Source organism: Channa argus, chromosome 3 (genome assembly GCF_033026475.1).
Source record: "Channa argus isolate prfri chromosome 3, Channa argus male v1.0, whole genome shotgun sequence".
In the NCBI taxonomy this organism is placed as follows: Eukaryota; Metazoa; Chordata; class Actinopteri; order Anabantiformes; family Channidae; genus Channa; species Channa argus.
Window position 1 is genome coordinate 26,726,340 of NC_090199.1, and position 17,344 is coordinate 26,743,683.

The window sequence follows — 17,344 nt, forward strand, 5'->3', positions numbered from 1 at the left end:
CACAAAGACTCACAAGGTACAAAGACTGGGAGCGAAATATGAAACTACATACACAGACTTACAGCTCATTAGCAGAGCCAATATCTACAAAACAGCATTAGCATCTACTGCTATTCTCTGGTTGACTGCCCTGTATCACAGAACCAAGCCAAAAACACATACACACCAACATTCAAACACCTCATAAATGACACATCATGAAGCTGACCCTGTGGTGAGCTCACAAACCAGTGAACAGCTCCACTAACTACCCACAGCTTTAGTACATTGTTGCAATCAAGCAACTGAACTAAGAAGGTGTCATTTTCATGCCAGAATTGCTACTGATTTAAAGGAATTTTAGATTCATTGTTGTCCTGTGGCAAAGACTTGAGTGCGTTTGGAGCACCGGGGTGGGGATATAACCCTTACATATTTCTGATCATTTAGAGTGTGGAGGCGGGTGGGGAATCTGGGTGCTGAACAACACACACTGCAGCACCCACCTGAGTGGTGCACGGCCCTCTAAGGCTTGGCAGCTGCCCATGGCCCGCCTATGGCAACCAGCCACCAGCCTGTAGAAAAAAAGCCAAAAGAAAGCGCACTCACAAAGGCATTACAATACATGCTTGGTTTCCATGGCAAAATGGAAGCAAAGGAACATAGGGAAAAAGAGACAATGATTCAAAACCAAGGCTTGGGTGGAGGGCCTGTCTGCACACTCAGCAAACAAAAACCAAGTAACAAACTGCTTTTCATGATCAGAAGCACACGCACATGGATAATAAACTGTCCTGGCTTGCTGCGTTGTTAAAACATATCCAGCGATTCCACTGGTGGGAGGCTTTTTTAGGACTGGTGGGGGAAGGGCAGTGGGGAGGGGGGATGAGACTGTCCTTTTGCCTTTTATAGCTGCCCACTCCAGTTAGTGGCAATGGAGAGAAAAAAAAAAAAAAAAGGGGGAAGAGAGATGTGGGTGCTGACATAATGAGGGGTGCCGTGTGTGTGCGTGCATGTGTGTGTGTGTGGTTGGGGGCGTCTATAGCACAGACCGAACTGACCACTAGTCCACAGACATGTATGCAAACACACACTGTTTAGGGAGTTGCTGTGCAGTTGTTTTGTTATTTGAACAATGTCTAGAGCCAAACACACTACATTTGTGTGTTGGGCATTTGGGGCTCATTAAAGGAAACAGCACTGATGTGTTTTCTGATTTTATTTTATTCTTTACTGTTTGGACAAAAATGATTTAGCAAGTGATCATAAACAATGCAAAGTGCCCCAATTGATGTCACCTGAAACAAGTCGGGCATGACTAAAGAGAATAATACTGGCTCGGGGAAAAGTAAATATATTATGTGTTTGAACAAGTGAGAGGGAGATTCAGCTGTTTTTCCCCTTAGTGCACTCAGGATTGAGAAAGGACAAGTGAGTGAGATAGTATATAAGCTTGTGTGTCTGAGTAGGAGAGCGCTAGAGAGAGACAGAGGGAGAGAGCTTGGCTTTCCTCCGCTGTGCCTTTCAGCTCCTCTCTCGCTGTAGAAAGAGGCGGGTCCATGGACCAGCATAAAGTCCAAGGAGAGCCACTCGTGTTGAGCATTTCTCAAGAGCAAGTCTTTTGCACTGCACGCAAGCAAGAGGAGGAAACTGCAGCTGTTACCTCAAACAATACCTTTTGATGACTCGCTTTGCATTTGGACACTTGTAGATCAGATTTTTTTTTTGGGGGGGGGGGCGATTCAGCAGAGGCTGGGCGAGCCTCTGGACTCCAACTCGAAGAGAGAGCAAGACTTACCTGAACACACTGGTGGATATCTTCCTGCCACTGTTCATAGCAACACAACAAAAACTAGTTCTTATCACCACTAAATTCGCAGGCTGAGCAGATCAAGAGCAGGCTCCAGTTTCTGCGCTGGGAAACTGAATCAGAGGAAAGGAGAGGCAATACAGCAGAGACATTGTGTCCCTGCAATTGAAACACTAACCAGCTGAAAATATCAAAGACTGTTCTGGACAAAGAGCTCCTCTCAAACCTCCCTTGTTTGTCTAAAATACGCTGTTGAAGTAGAAAGTGATCAGAAACTGCACAGAACTCCGAGAAGAGAGGGAGGTCAAGGGGAGCATACACAAAGGCAAAGGATCCGGTGCTGGTGCAGGTGCTGGGGCTGCCTCGGTGCGTGGAGGTAGTATGGCAGTAGCCCCGTCCTGCTGGGGCCTGTGGGTGTTCGGCACCCTGTTGCTGGTGGCGCTGTGCTTATCAGACCAAGCCATTCGATGCCCAGTGTGCTCTGAGGAGAGGCTGGCCCGGTGCCATCTGCCAGAGGGCTGCGAGGAGACAGTGCGGGAGCCTGGCTGCGGCTGCTGCCCCACCTGCGCCCTGCCTAGAGGGGCGCACTGTGGCGTCTACTCGCCCCGGTGTGGCACGGGCCTCCGCTGCTACCCGCCTCGTGGCGTGGAAAGGCCACTGCACTCACTGATGCACGGCCAGGGGGTGTGCACCGATGAGAGGGAGGTGGAGGAGAACTCAGGTGAGAGGCTGAGCCTGTCCTGACGATGAACACGCTGTCCATTACATATAAGCTGAAAGCCCCCAAGCATTTGGAGCCCATGTGATCTCTCTGCAAATATCTACGTCCAAATGTTCTTTTTATAAGAGGCATGTACCAACTCTCAGCCTCATCTGAGTAGTTGAGTCCAAACCTGCACTGGCATGTTTCTGTTCCTCTCGCTCCGTGAGAATCTAAGGCTAATCAGACCACAATTTAGTTTGGGCCCTTACCTGAGCCAGGCAGGGATGGTGTTTATTTGCTTGCGGTTTACCCTAATCTCGCCTAAGCCACGGACGAGCGTGTACACACGAGGTCCTCATGCATGGCCTAATTAAAGGGTGGACAGTTGTCTTGCGGCCTTTTTGTTGTGAAAGGGGCCTGTTGTAAGACGCAGAGCAGGCTTCAGAGAGTGGAGAAGGTATGAAAATAGGTGGAGAGGATATGTGTGCATGAGAGTGTGTGAGGAACTGTACGGTGGGTATCTGCTGCATGTGTCTATACTCTGTATGACTGTATGTTGTTCAAGTTAGACCACACCTGTTTTGATGAAGGAGTCATGCATTAGGTTCCCACAGAGAGTGACAGTAAAGTTTTCTTTCCCAGAATTCCTTGGACATTCGTGTGCTTCAGTGTGCCAATATTAAACTGAAAGCCTCCAGGTAGTTTTGCAGTGCGGGCAGTGAAATGCATTGTGGTGGTACTAGGAATGTGAGAGTCTGTGCGTGTGTGTGTGTGTGTGTTTGTAATGGGAGGAGGTATTAAAAGCTGCTCTATGAAATGACTGTAATGGAGTGTGGCCAGTCTGGAGCTATTAGAGCTCTCTGCGATCAGTAATTTACTTGGTGCTCTTTCAAGGATGCCCCCATTTCTCCTCCCCTTTTCTCTGCTGTCAATGTCTCTATCATACTCTTCTGGGCTGGCCTTCTATTCTCCTCTTTGTTGTTGCATTCCTCTCGCAAAGAAGAAAGTCTGTTTCTACTTTGACACAGTGGGATGTCTTAGACTGGATGTCTTATCTGCATATCCAGTTCCAGTTCACTGCTTTGACGTAAACTTCTCTCTACTGGCAGTCTGAGACGGTCTCTACTGTTTGTCTTCCTCTGTTTTCCACAAAGGGAGTGGTGTTGATTTAATACAATTATGTTGTATGAGACAACTGTTATAATGTGTCACAGACAAGGTGGTTCTTTCATTTGTTCCAGATAATCTACTAGCTGGCCCAGCTTTGTTTCCACTGAGCCCAGGCTCCCAGACAGTTACTGGTAATGGCAGTGGGCTATATGCTAGTGCCAGAACACCCAAAAATTGAATAAACTTAGCCAATATATCGCTCCCAGGACAATCATCTTCATTGCAGCATCTGTTCCCCCCTGGCCCTGGGTGCACCACCCACCCAATCCTAACAAGCTTTCGAGCGCATCGCCCACCGTGTCCAGCTCCTTCGTGAGGATGAGGTCATCGGTTCTCTTGCTGCCAGGGTTGAAATGAGAGCCTTCTGCTCTCTGTGCAGGGCCAGCATAGGTTAGGCCGGCACATAGCGTGACTAAATGGAATCAGAAAGAAGAGGAAAGCTGTTTAGAGCGTGATAAAAATGGATGGCTGTGTCAGCTTGGCCCAGCTCTGTCCATCAACACCATTTTATCTCGCTAAGTGTTCTTCCCGAACAGCATTTCTGGCCTTGATGCTGCTTCGTCTCACCGACTAGCCCAGAACTGGGTTATAGAGCACCAAGGGGAGCCTCAGGTCCTGTTTCTGGGGTGGCGCGTCAGTGGATGGAACATTTTGGAAAGTTCAAAAGTTTTGTTTTGGCGTTCTGTAATCTGAGCACCGAGTTCTGTTGCCTCCTCACTCTTTCTCACCCCTGAGGTCTGTCATAACAAAATGGGGAAACGCTGCCTAATAAATCTCACTGTAAATCACTTCTTCTCAGCAGCAACTCACATTCACTGTATAAGAATGTTTAATGTAAACCATGGCAGCACAGAGACAAACAGAATGGCACGAGGGGGAAAGGCAAAGAGCAACTCAAGTCCAAGCAGGAGATTTCCTTTGTGGCGCATTCACTGTGCTTATGCATTATTAAACAAGGCGGTGCATCTCCTGAATACATGTCTGACACTGCCCCACTCCTAGCAACAGTGAACATGCTTGATAAAAATAGAAGAGGGTTTTTAAAAACCAAGAGAATTCATAATGAAAAGAAACCTGGGACAGCAGCAGATCGCAGAAGCAGCTAATATTTACAGGCGTACGTCCTTACACCTCATGATATCACTTGCATCACAGAGATTTGTGGTGTTTACCACCTCACTTTTAGGCTACACAACAATGCAAAAGGGGAATCAGTCAAATTGACGTTCAAACATCTTATTGCTCACAAAAATGCCTCAGTTTTCATGCTATTCATAAACAGAATTTCCATAATCTAAGACAGCTTTAGTGCTTCTTAATATCTCATTCCTAGAAACTCTCTCTGTCCTAATACTTAGAATAAATCATCATGCATGTTTTGGCAGTCATGGCTACATTCTTGCTCAATCTGCCCTGGTGTCATATTCAAATGCTTCCTTCTACAAACTGATAATATTACAAACACACACACAAATAGGAAAAGTCTTGTGCCTACAGGCACCAAAGCAGCTGCAAGAACAAAGCTGTTGGTAGAGCCAGGCTCTGGCAAACTATGCTTAATTCACTGTGATGCATACACACAGCATGATAACCTAGATCTACCATTCTTCTATGAGTAAGGACCCCTCAGCATGACGTGGAAGTTGTTGAACTGGTTTAAGACGTGGGTGTAGATTTGGGGTGCTACGTGACGGTTTTTCAGACCTCTTTCAGCAGATGCCCCTAATTTGGTGTATTTGCTTTCTTTGGGCTGTGAAGCACATTTGTACAGCTGGGGCTCTTGTGCAGGAGTAAATGCGATTAGCTAATTGCTATCCTCTGTGGGACAGGGACCCCCTTCTGGTATTGGGGCTGAGAGAAATACACAAACAATTCAGCATTGTCCTGGCTGTGAAACATGCGTAATATGAAGTGGACAGTCAATGCTCAAGAGACAGGACAAAAAAAACAAAAAAAAAACAACCAAAAACAGTTTTATCTGGTGATTTTATTAAGATGTGCATTTTCCAGTGATCATTAATAATATTTTGCTTTCTTTAAGATGACACAATGCATTCTATCGAATTTGTAACAATGTCTTCTTTTAGAAACTAGACACGGATTCTGTACAAACATTAAAACAACAAACAACAAACCCTCTTAAAATTAAGTTAAAGATGTTGGTCAAAATAATTTGACCTTAATTATTACCCTCTATATCCCTCTATTGATCGATTTATTCAACAAATGAAGCAACAGTGCATCAACAAGTGGTGGATGGCTAGGATTAGCCCAGCCCACTGTTCCGATCCGAATAATTATTGAGTTTTGTCCAGAGGTCAAGGATGACTGTGGCACCTCAGTTCAGTTTATATCATTGGATAAGTGACAAAAGTTCAGATGCCTTTGAACATGTTTTTATCTGTATGGGAAATAGGACTACTTCCTGAAAGAGAAGAAAGTATGAATCTCAGAGGAGGTAGTGAATGTGGGAAAAACCTCACACTGCACTAAAGTTCCAAAAAACATGTTTTGCTTTGTTGTTTTTGATGATTTAATCCAAAAGGTTTTTGTTAGGAAAAAGGATCATGTTTATTCTGAGGATCATCCATCTGGAAGCATTTCTTCATTATCCCCACACTCATATCTTTGACTGCGGTGTGTATGTGTCTGGTTCGAACAAATGTGCAAGAAAGCCGCCATGGCCAGGAGTGACGACGATCCCTTTTTTTACTTGGCTCGAGAAACAGTGAACATTGTTCTACACTGTTGTTTTTTGTTCAGCAACATATTCTATAAATAAAATTATTATGGCTTTATTTCATCTCTTTAAAGGATAAATTGGGACTAGTGCATTGTAGCTGCTCTGCTCTCACACAGGTTGTTCTCCAGCATGTCTGACATTAGTTAAATGGGAAATACAAAGAGCAATATCAGGCAGTCCAGCGGCAGGTTCTTGACTTTTTGATTTAGTGCTGAATTAAAGCTACAGTGAAAGTTTAAAGAAGTTTTCAGTATAACCCCAATTCACACAAAAAAAAAAAAAAAAAAAATGGTGGGACGATGTGTAAAACGCAAATAAAAACAGAAAGCAATGATCTGCAAATCTCATCAACCCCTTTTTTATTCAATGTAGAACATAAACAATAGATGTTGAAACCGAGACGTTTTACCGTTTCATGGAAAATATTAGCTCATTTTGAATTTGATGGCAGCAACACATCTCAAAAAAGTTGGAACAGGGTGATGTTTACCAATTGTGTAGCATCCCCCTCTTCTTTTAACAACTGTCTGTAAACATCTGGGAAGTGAGGAGACCAGTTGCTGGAGTTTTAGGAGAGGAATGTTGTCCCATTCTTGTCTGATGCAGGATTCTAGCTGCTCAGCAGTCCTGGGCCTTTATAGCCAGATTTTATGATGTTATGATGCCCAATATGTTTCTGTTAATAAAAGGTCCTGACTGCAGACAGGCCAGTTCAGCACCCAGACTCTTCTCCTGTGAAGCCATGCTGTTGTGATGGATGCAGTATGTAGTTTAGCATTGTCTTGCTGAAATGTTCAAGTCCTTCCCTGAAAGAGACGTTGTCTCGATGGGAGCATATGTTGCTTTAAAACCTCAATACAGTTTTCATGATACAGCTTTAACTAACATTTGTGGATTTCACAGCGAACTATATTCACAGACATTGATTTCTAGATTTGTTTCTGAGACCATGCACTGATGTTCAGTAGAGAATCATGTCTCTTTTTAATTCATTGCTGCTTGAGGGACCGAAGATCACACGCATCCAGTTTTGACCTTCGGCCTTGTCCCTTGCGGACAGAGATTCCTCCTGATTTGCTGAATCCTTAAAGTCTCTGCAGTTTTTTGTTGAGAAACATTATTCTGAAATTGTTCCACAACTTCTAGACACAGTTTGTCACAGATTGGTGAACTCTGTCCATCTTTACATTGGGGAGGCTCTGCCTCTCTAAAATGCTCCTTTTGTACCCAGTCATGTTTCTGACCTGATGCCAATTAACCTAATTAGTTGTCAGATGCTCCTCCATTTGTTTTTGATTTGCAGCAATTACTTTTCCAGCCTTTTGTTGCCCCTGTTCCAACTTTGAGATGTTGGAAATGTTTTAAGTGAGGTTTGTCTCCAATCATATGCATCTGCTTCAGGGGTTGAAGCATTATCAACAGCTTTTCCCTTTTATATCGAGGACCAGCATTGAGCAAACTGCGGTGAAACGTAGCAGATCACAGTAGGGGATTAGGGCTTGGTGGATTGAGCCGCAAGTCTCATGCTAGCGTTGCCTTACTTGAGTTGCTTATTTGGTACTAAACCTTTTTGACATTTTAGCTTATTGACATAATCTCTTAAAAATTAATGTTTCAAAAAAGCCTCCAATAAAAGTATCAGATTTTGAAGAGAGAGTCAATTTACCATAATCTTTCTAGTGTCACGAACCAACATTACAGTCAATGTTCTTTGTGAATCTGTCTGATGACAGAGTTTGTTCATCTCAGACTGAATCTAATGTTTGCAAAACAAAAATTCTTAAACTGGCTACTGGCAACAGTTATGAATTTGTCTAAGTCACCTTCAATCTCTATGTGTTAGTCTGAAAATCCACTAACAGTAACACTAATCCAGTAGTATTTATCTTCTTTCTTGTTTCTTTTCTCTTATTTAAATAATCACACAGCAAACTTGTATGAATAATTAACCAGCCATCACCACCAGAAATTATTTACCGCACTCTCAGCATTTTTAGTCTGTTTGGCCAGAAATATATTTTATGTGCATATATGTGCTTATACCTATAATCAAAATGCACTTCCACATAACTCCATTGCCCTATGAATTTTATTTTGCTACAGGGATTATCATTTATATTCATGTATTTAGTGACTGTGACATTTTACAGTTGGAAATTTAACCAATTAATGGTCTTACACATGCTGTGCAATTTCTACTTACTTCTCAGCTATGACATACACCATACTCTTTATCTTGAACAAGTTCTTTTTTCATATTGGTTAATACAGAATGCTCAGATGCTACACTTTGTGTTTTCAAGCTCAAAAGGATTTATCTGCTTTGCTCCATAAGCACCCTGTAGCTATGCTGTAGTAATCTGTATTAAATAGACCCACAATGCTCTACAGCCAATAACAGGCTGCAGCTCAGGTCTTGGTACAAGTGGTTCACATAGTGAAGTCTTTATTTGGCTTAGGTCCAAGGTCTAAACTAGTAGAAGCATAAACCACTGAAAAATACTCGGCCAATTTTGCTCAGCACAACTAAATATTTATTTGAAGAGGACATTTGTCTTTAGGGTTTACAAGCTCAGTCTTAAAGCCATGAACATTGGAATCTAAAATCTTTCTGGCACTGTTTTGTGCACTGCCAAGAGAAGGTAAATATACTGTATAAACAGAAGTTGTGGCACACATTTGTCAAAATGCAGATCAACGATGTGTCTGAAAAGAACGTTTTGCTGAAACAGAAACTGTGTTCATTCAGGGTCTGCCAATCACAATGTTCTCTGTCATACCATGCTAAATGATGCACGCTCTTCTAATAACCAGTGTGATGAATACATTTTCAAGAGCTGCAGCTGATATGTGACAACAACTATTTATGTAAGAACTAGATTGAACAAGCAGTGTGCTTCACTGTGTAACAGGTTTGGAATTTGTCAGCCAAACGTTAACACAATGGATAAAATATATTGTTGTTTTTTTTTTGTACATTGCTATTAAAATCAGGGACTTTGCTAATTCATTTGGTGACAACTTAACCTGCTCATTATCAGACTGATGCAGTAGTAGTCTTTGTTTTATCACCTAAGCTCGAGTAATGCTAGCGGTATTTGCTCTGCACCTGTCACTGGTGATGCATTATCACGAGGGCTGGTGATGACTGTAAGACCCCTATTTTCAAAAGCATGAGCTGCTGATCCAAATTACATGAAACCACACAGAGAAGTGGCAACTTCCCCCATGGAAAACAGCAGTGGTAGCAAACAGGACATGCCACCCCTGACCCACTTCTAAATCACTTTGGCTCGCCCTGCAAAAGAGAGTGGAAAAGTGTGAACTGGCAAAAGAGGAGACAGAACAGCTTGGAACAAAGGAAACAGCTGAAACCCTGTTGGCTTATGTGGAAGAAAGTGCTGATGAGCAGGGCTTAACAGCAACAAGACTAAAAATACAAACAGCCAAGAGACACTTCCCCCCAAGACAAGCCAAGGCAAGCAAGATGACGGTCTGCGAAGTTTAGAGAAACCCAGTCCCCTTTTAACTTTTGTTGCTGAGATGTAAAAAAAACCTCTAGGTTGATCGTTCCATCATCTTCTAGAACAAGACCCAGGATCAATATCCTGAATACAGCAGGGCCAGGAAAAGCTTAAGCAGAGAAGCAAAGAAAACTTGAAGTGGTTTGGATGTGTGTACGCATGCCACCAAGCATGGCAGGCTTTCGAAAAGACTGCATATCGCAGAAGATTAAGAAGGCTACTGACCCACCTTCACCGTCTCTTTGCCAATAGCAATTAACTGGATGCCTGCCAGTGACCTTAGATAATAACCAGAACTCAGATCTGGTTCGGTGATCAGAGCAAGAACAGCTTAAAAATGGTAAAACTGCAGTTTAGTGCTTTGATTCCATTGCCAATCTGTAAATGATATGGGTGGTGAGACAAAAAGCACAGAATGCTGCCAAGTCTTTCAAGCCACAGGTGAAAGGCAAATACGTGTGCAGAGCCCCTAACCAGCACGCCCATGCGCGCACACACACACACACACAGTTGTACCCACTTGTGACAGTGCAAATACCCCTTAACAACCTCCATCTGGCACTGAGTAGGGTTGTTGTGAAGGCGTGGAGAATGAAGAGGGAGGGGGGCATTTCCTGAGGAAGCAGCTGGCTGCCTGCAGGGCCAAAGAACTGTAGGATTATAGGGATGCAAAGGTGAATGTGGCACAAACCACAATGAACAGAGGGTGGCAGAACAGGGGTGGTATCTAAAAGCATAAGAGCTCATGGCACGGCTGTGGTGGAGTAGTTCAAAAGGACCAGGGTGAGAGCTATGGTACAGATTACCTCCCAGAGAGGGAACACAGATTTGTGTCCTTGAGGTTAACCTGACCTCATTTACCACTTTCTGCAGTATGGGATATTATGTACAGGGACCTGGAAGACCAAGCTGAACAGTTCCTGTTCTATATCTGACACCCAAGCAAATAATTCAAATAATGCATGTTGTAAATTTCACTCATATCAAAAGCAGGATGTTATTGTGTTTCGACCAACTGTTGAAACAGAAGCCCTTTCAAATGTTTATACAGATTGTTAATGTAATACATCTGTATTGTTCATCTTGTTGTAATTATTGCTCACCCTTTAGCGATGGACAGACAGGATGAGATCATCCCCGAGCACCCGAACAACAGCAATATTCGATGCAGTCCGCAAGACAAGCGGTGTATACAGAAAACGATGGCCCGGTACCCATCAAAATCCACAAATCAGAGAAGCAACACCGGCAGGGAGGAGACCAAGGCTGCACTGGTAAGAGAAAGGATCTTCTCAAATCTTATCAGCTTCAGTGAAAACAACAAATCCAGGCACAGCACAGGCCACAGCACCAGCAGGTGTTTTAAATTAGGGATTGAGAGTTTCAAAGGTTATAAAGTGTACAAATTAGGCATTTACAGACCATTATAGTTAACTGGCATTTTGTAAAATGAAGTACAGGTGCACATTGACATCAACATGCAATTTACTGTTTTAACTTTGCCCAGAGCAGGATCGTAACATCCCTTTTAATCAGCACCAGCCTGGTTATTCCACATTTCAGTACATTCATGTAACATGCAAATGTGTTACGTGAATTCACACCGATCCACAGTCTCCCACAAAAAGAATGTGTGTGGGCCACCCATCCAGCTGGGTTTGTAATTTCTGCATATGTGTGATGGGTTAATGTTTTAAAGTCTTTGTTGGAATGCAGTTAGCCTGGCTGTTGGGGCTGATATAAAATACTTCACATAAAATCATTAGTTGAAGATACTATATCTTTGTTAGCAAGACTAGGGTGTTGACATTTGTTACAGATAAAAAAACTGTGTAATGAAACTAAAAATTGAGGTAAAAATAAAGATTTTCCTTCAAAGACTATGTACATTTCTTCTCTTCTCTCTTGTAACCACCAACACGAAACAGGATTATGCAAAATGGCCTGCTGCAGCTGTACATTGTGTTATTGGATTATAATTGTTGACGCATCAATGTGTATGTGTATTTCAACCCATTTATGTACTGGTTGGATAATAATAATATATCTCCATTGATTTGTCAATTCACTGCATCTGCAAAACAACTGGTAACTAAAATATGCCCAGTGGAGCCGAAAGCAAACAAATACATCTCTGAAATGCAGTGGAATAACAAAGTCACCTAAAATAAAAATTATTCAAGTTCCTTAAAGTGCAGTATTTTACTTAAGTAAAAGATGCAAAAGTGAAAAAATATTTTACAAATAATAGGCACTAGAGGCAATGTTGGCAAGGTAAATCTAACTTATGAGTAGTGACCATTAACACTAATAAAAGTCAAGAGCATTCAAAAAATCCCAAATATTCCTCAGACTTTCTTGTATCTATTTTCTCCTTTATTTCTGAGCTTATATACAGACATTTACTTAGATGCATTACTCTTGACTTTTCATGATTAAATGAATGAATAAATCATGGTGATTGCTTTTTACTTTGTACCTCACGTTCTCACGACTTTCTTTTCCATTTTTAAAGGTAGAAAGACAACGTTTCTAACACCACCACAAATGTCTACATACATCCACATCTACATGTGGGACTCCGCTGATGTGTTTGAACTTTGAATCGTAATTGATTTCTCCTACAGGCTCCCTGTCGTGCTGAGCTACAAAGAGCACTGGATAGACTGGCATCAAATACCCGCACGCATGATGATCTCTTCACAATCCCAATACCCAACTGCGACAAGTATGGAAATTTCCACCCCAAACAGGTCTGTGATTTCAAGCCCACACTCATCAGGAGCTTTTTAGAATTACTGAGCAGACCATGATTTGGCCATATGTACTGGTGAACTGTGAATCTCTCTTATTAAACAAGCACAAACAACAATGCCTATCTTTACACTTCAAACGTTGCCTTTCAAACTACATTTGCAATCTGGCCAAAACACAAAACATGCCTGCAACCGATGAAATATTGTCTTACAAGTTTAAGATCAACACAACAGTGTCTCCAAGCAGGCTGTTGTGCTAATGCCAAGGCCTTATTTTCACATGAAAAGTGATTTACTTTCAGAAATCAAGAGCTGAACATTGTGTGTAAAGTGGTTTCCCCCTAAACTCTTGGACAATAATCACTTCATTGCTCTGATGGATGCAATTAACTTTTGGATGCAGTTACTTTTTTGGTATTCTGCCTCTGAAAGATTGGGCAACTATGCAGATAAGAGTGAAAGAACATAAAACCCAGATAAGACCGCTCTGAGCTGTATATGCAATCAAAGCAAGAGACGCAGAGTCAGTGATAAAAGGAAAAACTCTGTTAAAGTACCAGCCAGGAGTCTGAGTTATGTTGTGTTAAAGCTTGGTTAAAGCATCTCTGCCTGCTCAGATTCACAGGCATCTGTTTACTGTTCAACTAATAGTGCATTGTGACATTTTTTTCAGCTAATTCTCTCTCTCTCTCTCTCACTCTTTATATATATATAAAGAGAGAGAGAGAGAGAGAGAAAGAGAGACAGTATGTAGGGAAGTGAAGCACAGGTCACAAAGGACAACTGGGAACCATTTCATGGCAGGGTTTCTCTGGGATTGTTAACTCGTCCATTTGAAACTATAAATTATTACAGAAAAGGCACAAAGTTACAAAGTAAATTTGTATTGCAGGAATTGTTAAAACACACACAAGCTCATACAAGGAATCACAGAGGATTGTGATCAAACAATGAAATTACCTAAAAGACTTACACTTTGTTTAAGGCGACTTTAAATGTCAGCTGGGTGGCATTTACCTTGAAGTATGATTTTGTTTTTTGGGGTAAGTAAACAATATTGTGTTTATGTGGTCTGTTGCTCGAATAACATGGCAGCTGATGTATGCAAGACAAACCCAAGAACTGCAAAACAATGCAAAAATTGATTGAAATCAACAAAGTGTTGACTACTCTTGATCAAGATGATCAAACTAATCTTTAACCCCATTTTCTAAAGCTAAGTATTATGGACTTCTGCATTAAATGCACCCCATGGTGTAGAGAGACAACAATGACATATCAACACCTTATTAAATATGGCGCACGTGTTAACAATTCCCCTATTCACACAAACAGCAAGCATGGAGCAACAATTTGCATTCATCTGGAGACTGAGGAATACAAGTCCAAACATTGCTCTCTTTTAGTTTTATTGTTCTAGTTTCATTCTTCCTCAACTCCTGAGGGAAAATTACAGCAGCTGCTGTATTTTAAATGTGCTCTACAAACATAAGCTAATAGTTGATGAGTGTTTGTCTAGTGTTTTTCTGCGAGCTCATCACTCTAGATAACTTTCTTAATACATAATATTTAAGCCTGTGTTACAACTAGACTATTTGACATATGCCCACAGTGTCATCCCGCACGTGACGGTCTGCGGGGAAAGTGTTGGTGTGTGGATCAGAAGACGGGCATGAGGCTGCCAGGGCCATTAGAGCTGCGAGGGGATCTGGACTGTCACCAATTGATGACTGCCACTCTGAGGGACTGAGGGTTGAGGAGTGGCAGTGGGGGTGCAGGACCAGCTGAATTCTACTGGTGCTTATTAGCAGAACTACATGAGGAAAGGACTTCGCCCTAAAGCCTGACTTCACCTAAAGCCAATGGTACTTGAGCTTGAGCAACAAAAAGGAAAACCATTGAAATGAGTTCTTTTACTATTTTGTTTCTATGTGTGAGTGTTCCGATCTCTGAGTTTTTCTTTGAGGACATGTTCTGTATTGTGTTTCTTTTTGTGAACTGACAAATCTTAAGACACGTGCATCACAGCGACAGGTGGGAAAAGCATTCAACAATTTTCGGTGTGAGCAAAATGTGGTTTTCTCTCGTCTGCTTTGATGTAGTGTTCATGAAAGGTCAGTTACCAGTTATGAGTTAGAATTACTCCATCAGAACAATTCAGAATTATTTTCACACAGTACATGCAATTCAGTTAAATGTGTAGTTCTAGTTTTAACATCCTTCTTTTTATGTAGTAAGCCCCAAGTAGATTAAAACAAATCATATAATGTATTTGCAAAAACAAAGTCTAGTTCGGCAGCAGCACATGAGCAGCAATAAAAGATGAGATGAGAACAGAAAAATAAAATCAAAAATAGATGAATGACGGGAATCCAACAAACGCCACTCACTGAGTTATCAAATGAGACATAGCTTTTCAAAACATGGATACCAAAGTGAAAAGTGATTTTCATTTGAAAAACTGTCCCTGAAAACCCAGAATACATTTACTTTGTCTCCCCGTGGTTAGTTGCATCCTCGTCTCTGTCTATCAGCTCTGTCTAGCTGGGCAAGAAACTCTGGACACTGCTGGATAAAATAGGATATTCTTATTTCTCCAGCTGGTGCTAAGATGTTAGTGTTTGAGTCTCGTGTTTGTATGAATATGCTACAACATTACGATGCTACAACAGGATTTCTCTCCAAACAGACTGCTCGGCAGATCTTTGGTGGTGCTATATACTGATTGTGCCAAAACACAAAACTTAAAAAAATAAATAAATAAAGGCTTTCTGCACTTTTCGGGCATTGATAAGTATTGAGATGGAGGACTGGGGTTTTCAGGAGGTGACGCAAATAGCATCAGCAAGTGTGAGGATCACCTAAATGTGAGACCCTTTTGCAGTAGCTATTGGACAAATGCTTTCCGTGTGTGTTCAAGTTCTTGTCCACATTTGAAAGTAACATCCCATATAAGCTTTGCACTATCATTACAAATAACTGGCTGAATGTTTAAGTGGCGGGTTAATGTGATGGCATTTATAAATACAAGCAAAGTGTAATAACTTTTAATGAGTAGGATACAACATAGAGCTAACAGGAAGCTTTCAATGCAGAACTATGGTGTGGCAGTAAAAAGAAGCAGAAAGTCCTCTGTTATTCTGACAATCTTAGTAATCAGTTTCATACCATGTGTAGGGATTGCATTTGAATTAATGTAATATAGCACCAAGTGACATAGCTACTCATTAGATATTTTATATAATGTAGACGAAGCTGGCAATATTCTTATACCAATCTGATTGTACTGGTGGAGTGCATTACTAGTTTAGGATGGAGCAGCAGGTTTAAGCTAATGCTGGTGTTTGTCATTGCCAGATATGGACAGCCTGCTCGATCCATCACTTCTGTTATTACTAATCCACGAAAACATTCATATTGTCTCGATGGGTGGTTATCAATGTCTAGCAGCAGTGAAGGTCTAGGAACATCTAGACAGGTTGATTTTACCTCAGCATTAGTAAAGCTTTAAACGAGACTCATGGAGCAGAAACAACTGATGGAAGATTCTTTTAATTATTATGCGCTATTATCGTGATAAACAAAATGAGGAAAAGATCATCTCACTTTGTCGCTTCTCTTCATGTATCATGTATTTAGTTGCCCCGTCACATTCATCTCAGCCTAAGTAACAAGTGCTTTGGACCAGCTCAATCGTAATAGAAAAATATGACAAAAATAGTCTATTATCATCAACCTAAGCATTTCTCTGATGTATTGTCAGTGCACTGTTCCACACATCCACAGCCTTTAATGATTAATGACAATCAGTAATTCTTAGTGTTGGCCTAGTTTTTCTGTCATATAATGTATATTTTATGAGTCAAAAATCCACAGTTTTTGTGTAGTTACCAATAAAATCACAAACCGAGAGGAATTTAATCTACAAAGCAAACTAATGAAGTGTTACAAAACACACTGAAACCCAAATCTCTGTTAAACAAACTAAATGTTTGAGAGAGTTGGCAACTGAATTAGGCTTTGATTTGGTAAAGACCTTCTAACTACATAAACTGTGTATTTAAGCTATTGTATGTTGCTTGATCTCTAACTTTGCTGTATTGAACTGTAATTGCATTTTCTTAAAATTGACTGTTCCTGTTTGCTTTCGATATTATCTGTTAACATGTAGAAAATATGAAGTCATATTTGCATGCCTACAAATGGACTGGAGTTGGAAACAGCTACGGTCTTGTATATCTTGTCCAGAACAGGACTGCTAAACCAAATGATCACAGAACTGAAATATAGAGTTTGAAGCAATGAAATAATCAGTTACATTGTAAATGTTTACCTGATGAAAATGTACACATTGTAATACGATTAAAAACTTTAGAAACTACAATGTTGTTTTTATCATTATTAAATAGGAGCAATAAAATTAGTAGTATTGGGTTTGTTTAAATGCTTCTTCCATTTGTTGTCGTATTTCTCCAATCTCAACTTGAATTAAACTGTCATGAAAAATTATTTTACTTTTCACCTGTGCAATTTTAACATGAAACATCTCTGCCACAGATATCTGGCTTATCCAAATTAAACATGCAAAAATGCTAATTTGTTATTTGTTTATATAAAAAAACAATATTCAGTAATAGTAGTAATATTACTGTTTTTAGA

The 17,344-nt window shown here is 41.0% G+C and overlaps 1 protein-coding gene across 1 annotated transcript; it reads left to right on the top strand.

The window, feature by feature from the left end:
• Window positions 1-1,521: 1,521 nt before the first annotated feature.
• LOC137123970 (insulin-like growth factor-binding protein 4) lies at window positions 1,522-17,069 on the top strand. Its single transcript, XM_067498449.1, has 4 exons — window positions 1,522-2,510; window positions 11,040-11,203; window positions 12,557-12,682; window positions 14,298-17,069. The coding sequence occupies exons 1-4, from the start codon at window positions 2,171-2,173 to the stop codon at window positions 14,433-14,435; spliced, it is 768 nt and encodes a 255-aa protein (XP_067354550.1). The 5' UTR covers window positions 1,522-2,170; the 3' UTR covers window positions 14,436-17,069.
• Window positions 17,070-17,344: the final 275 nt, after the last annotated feature.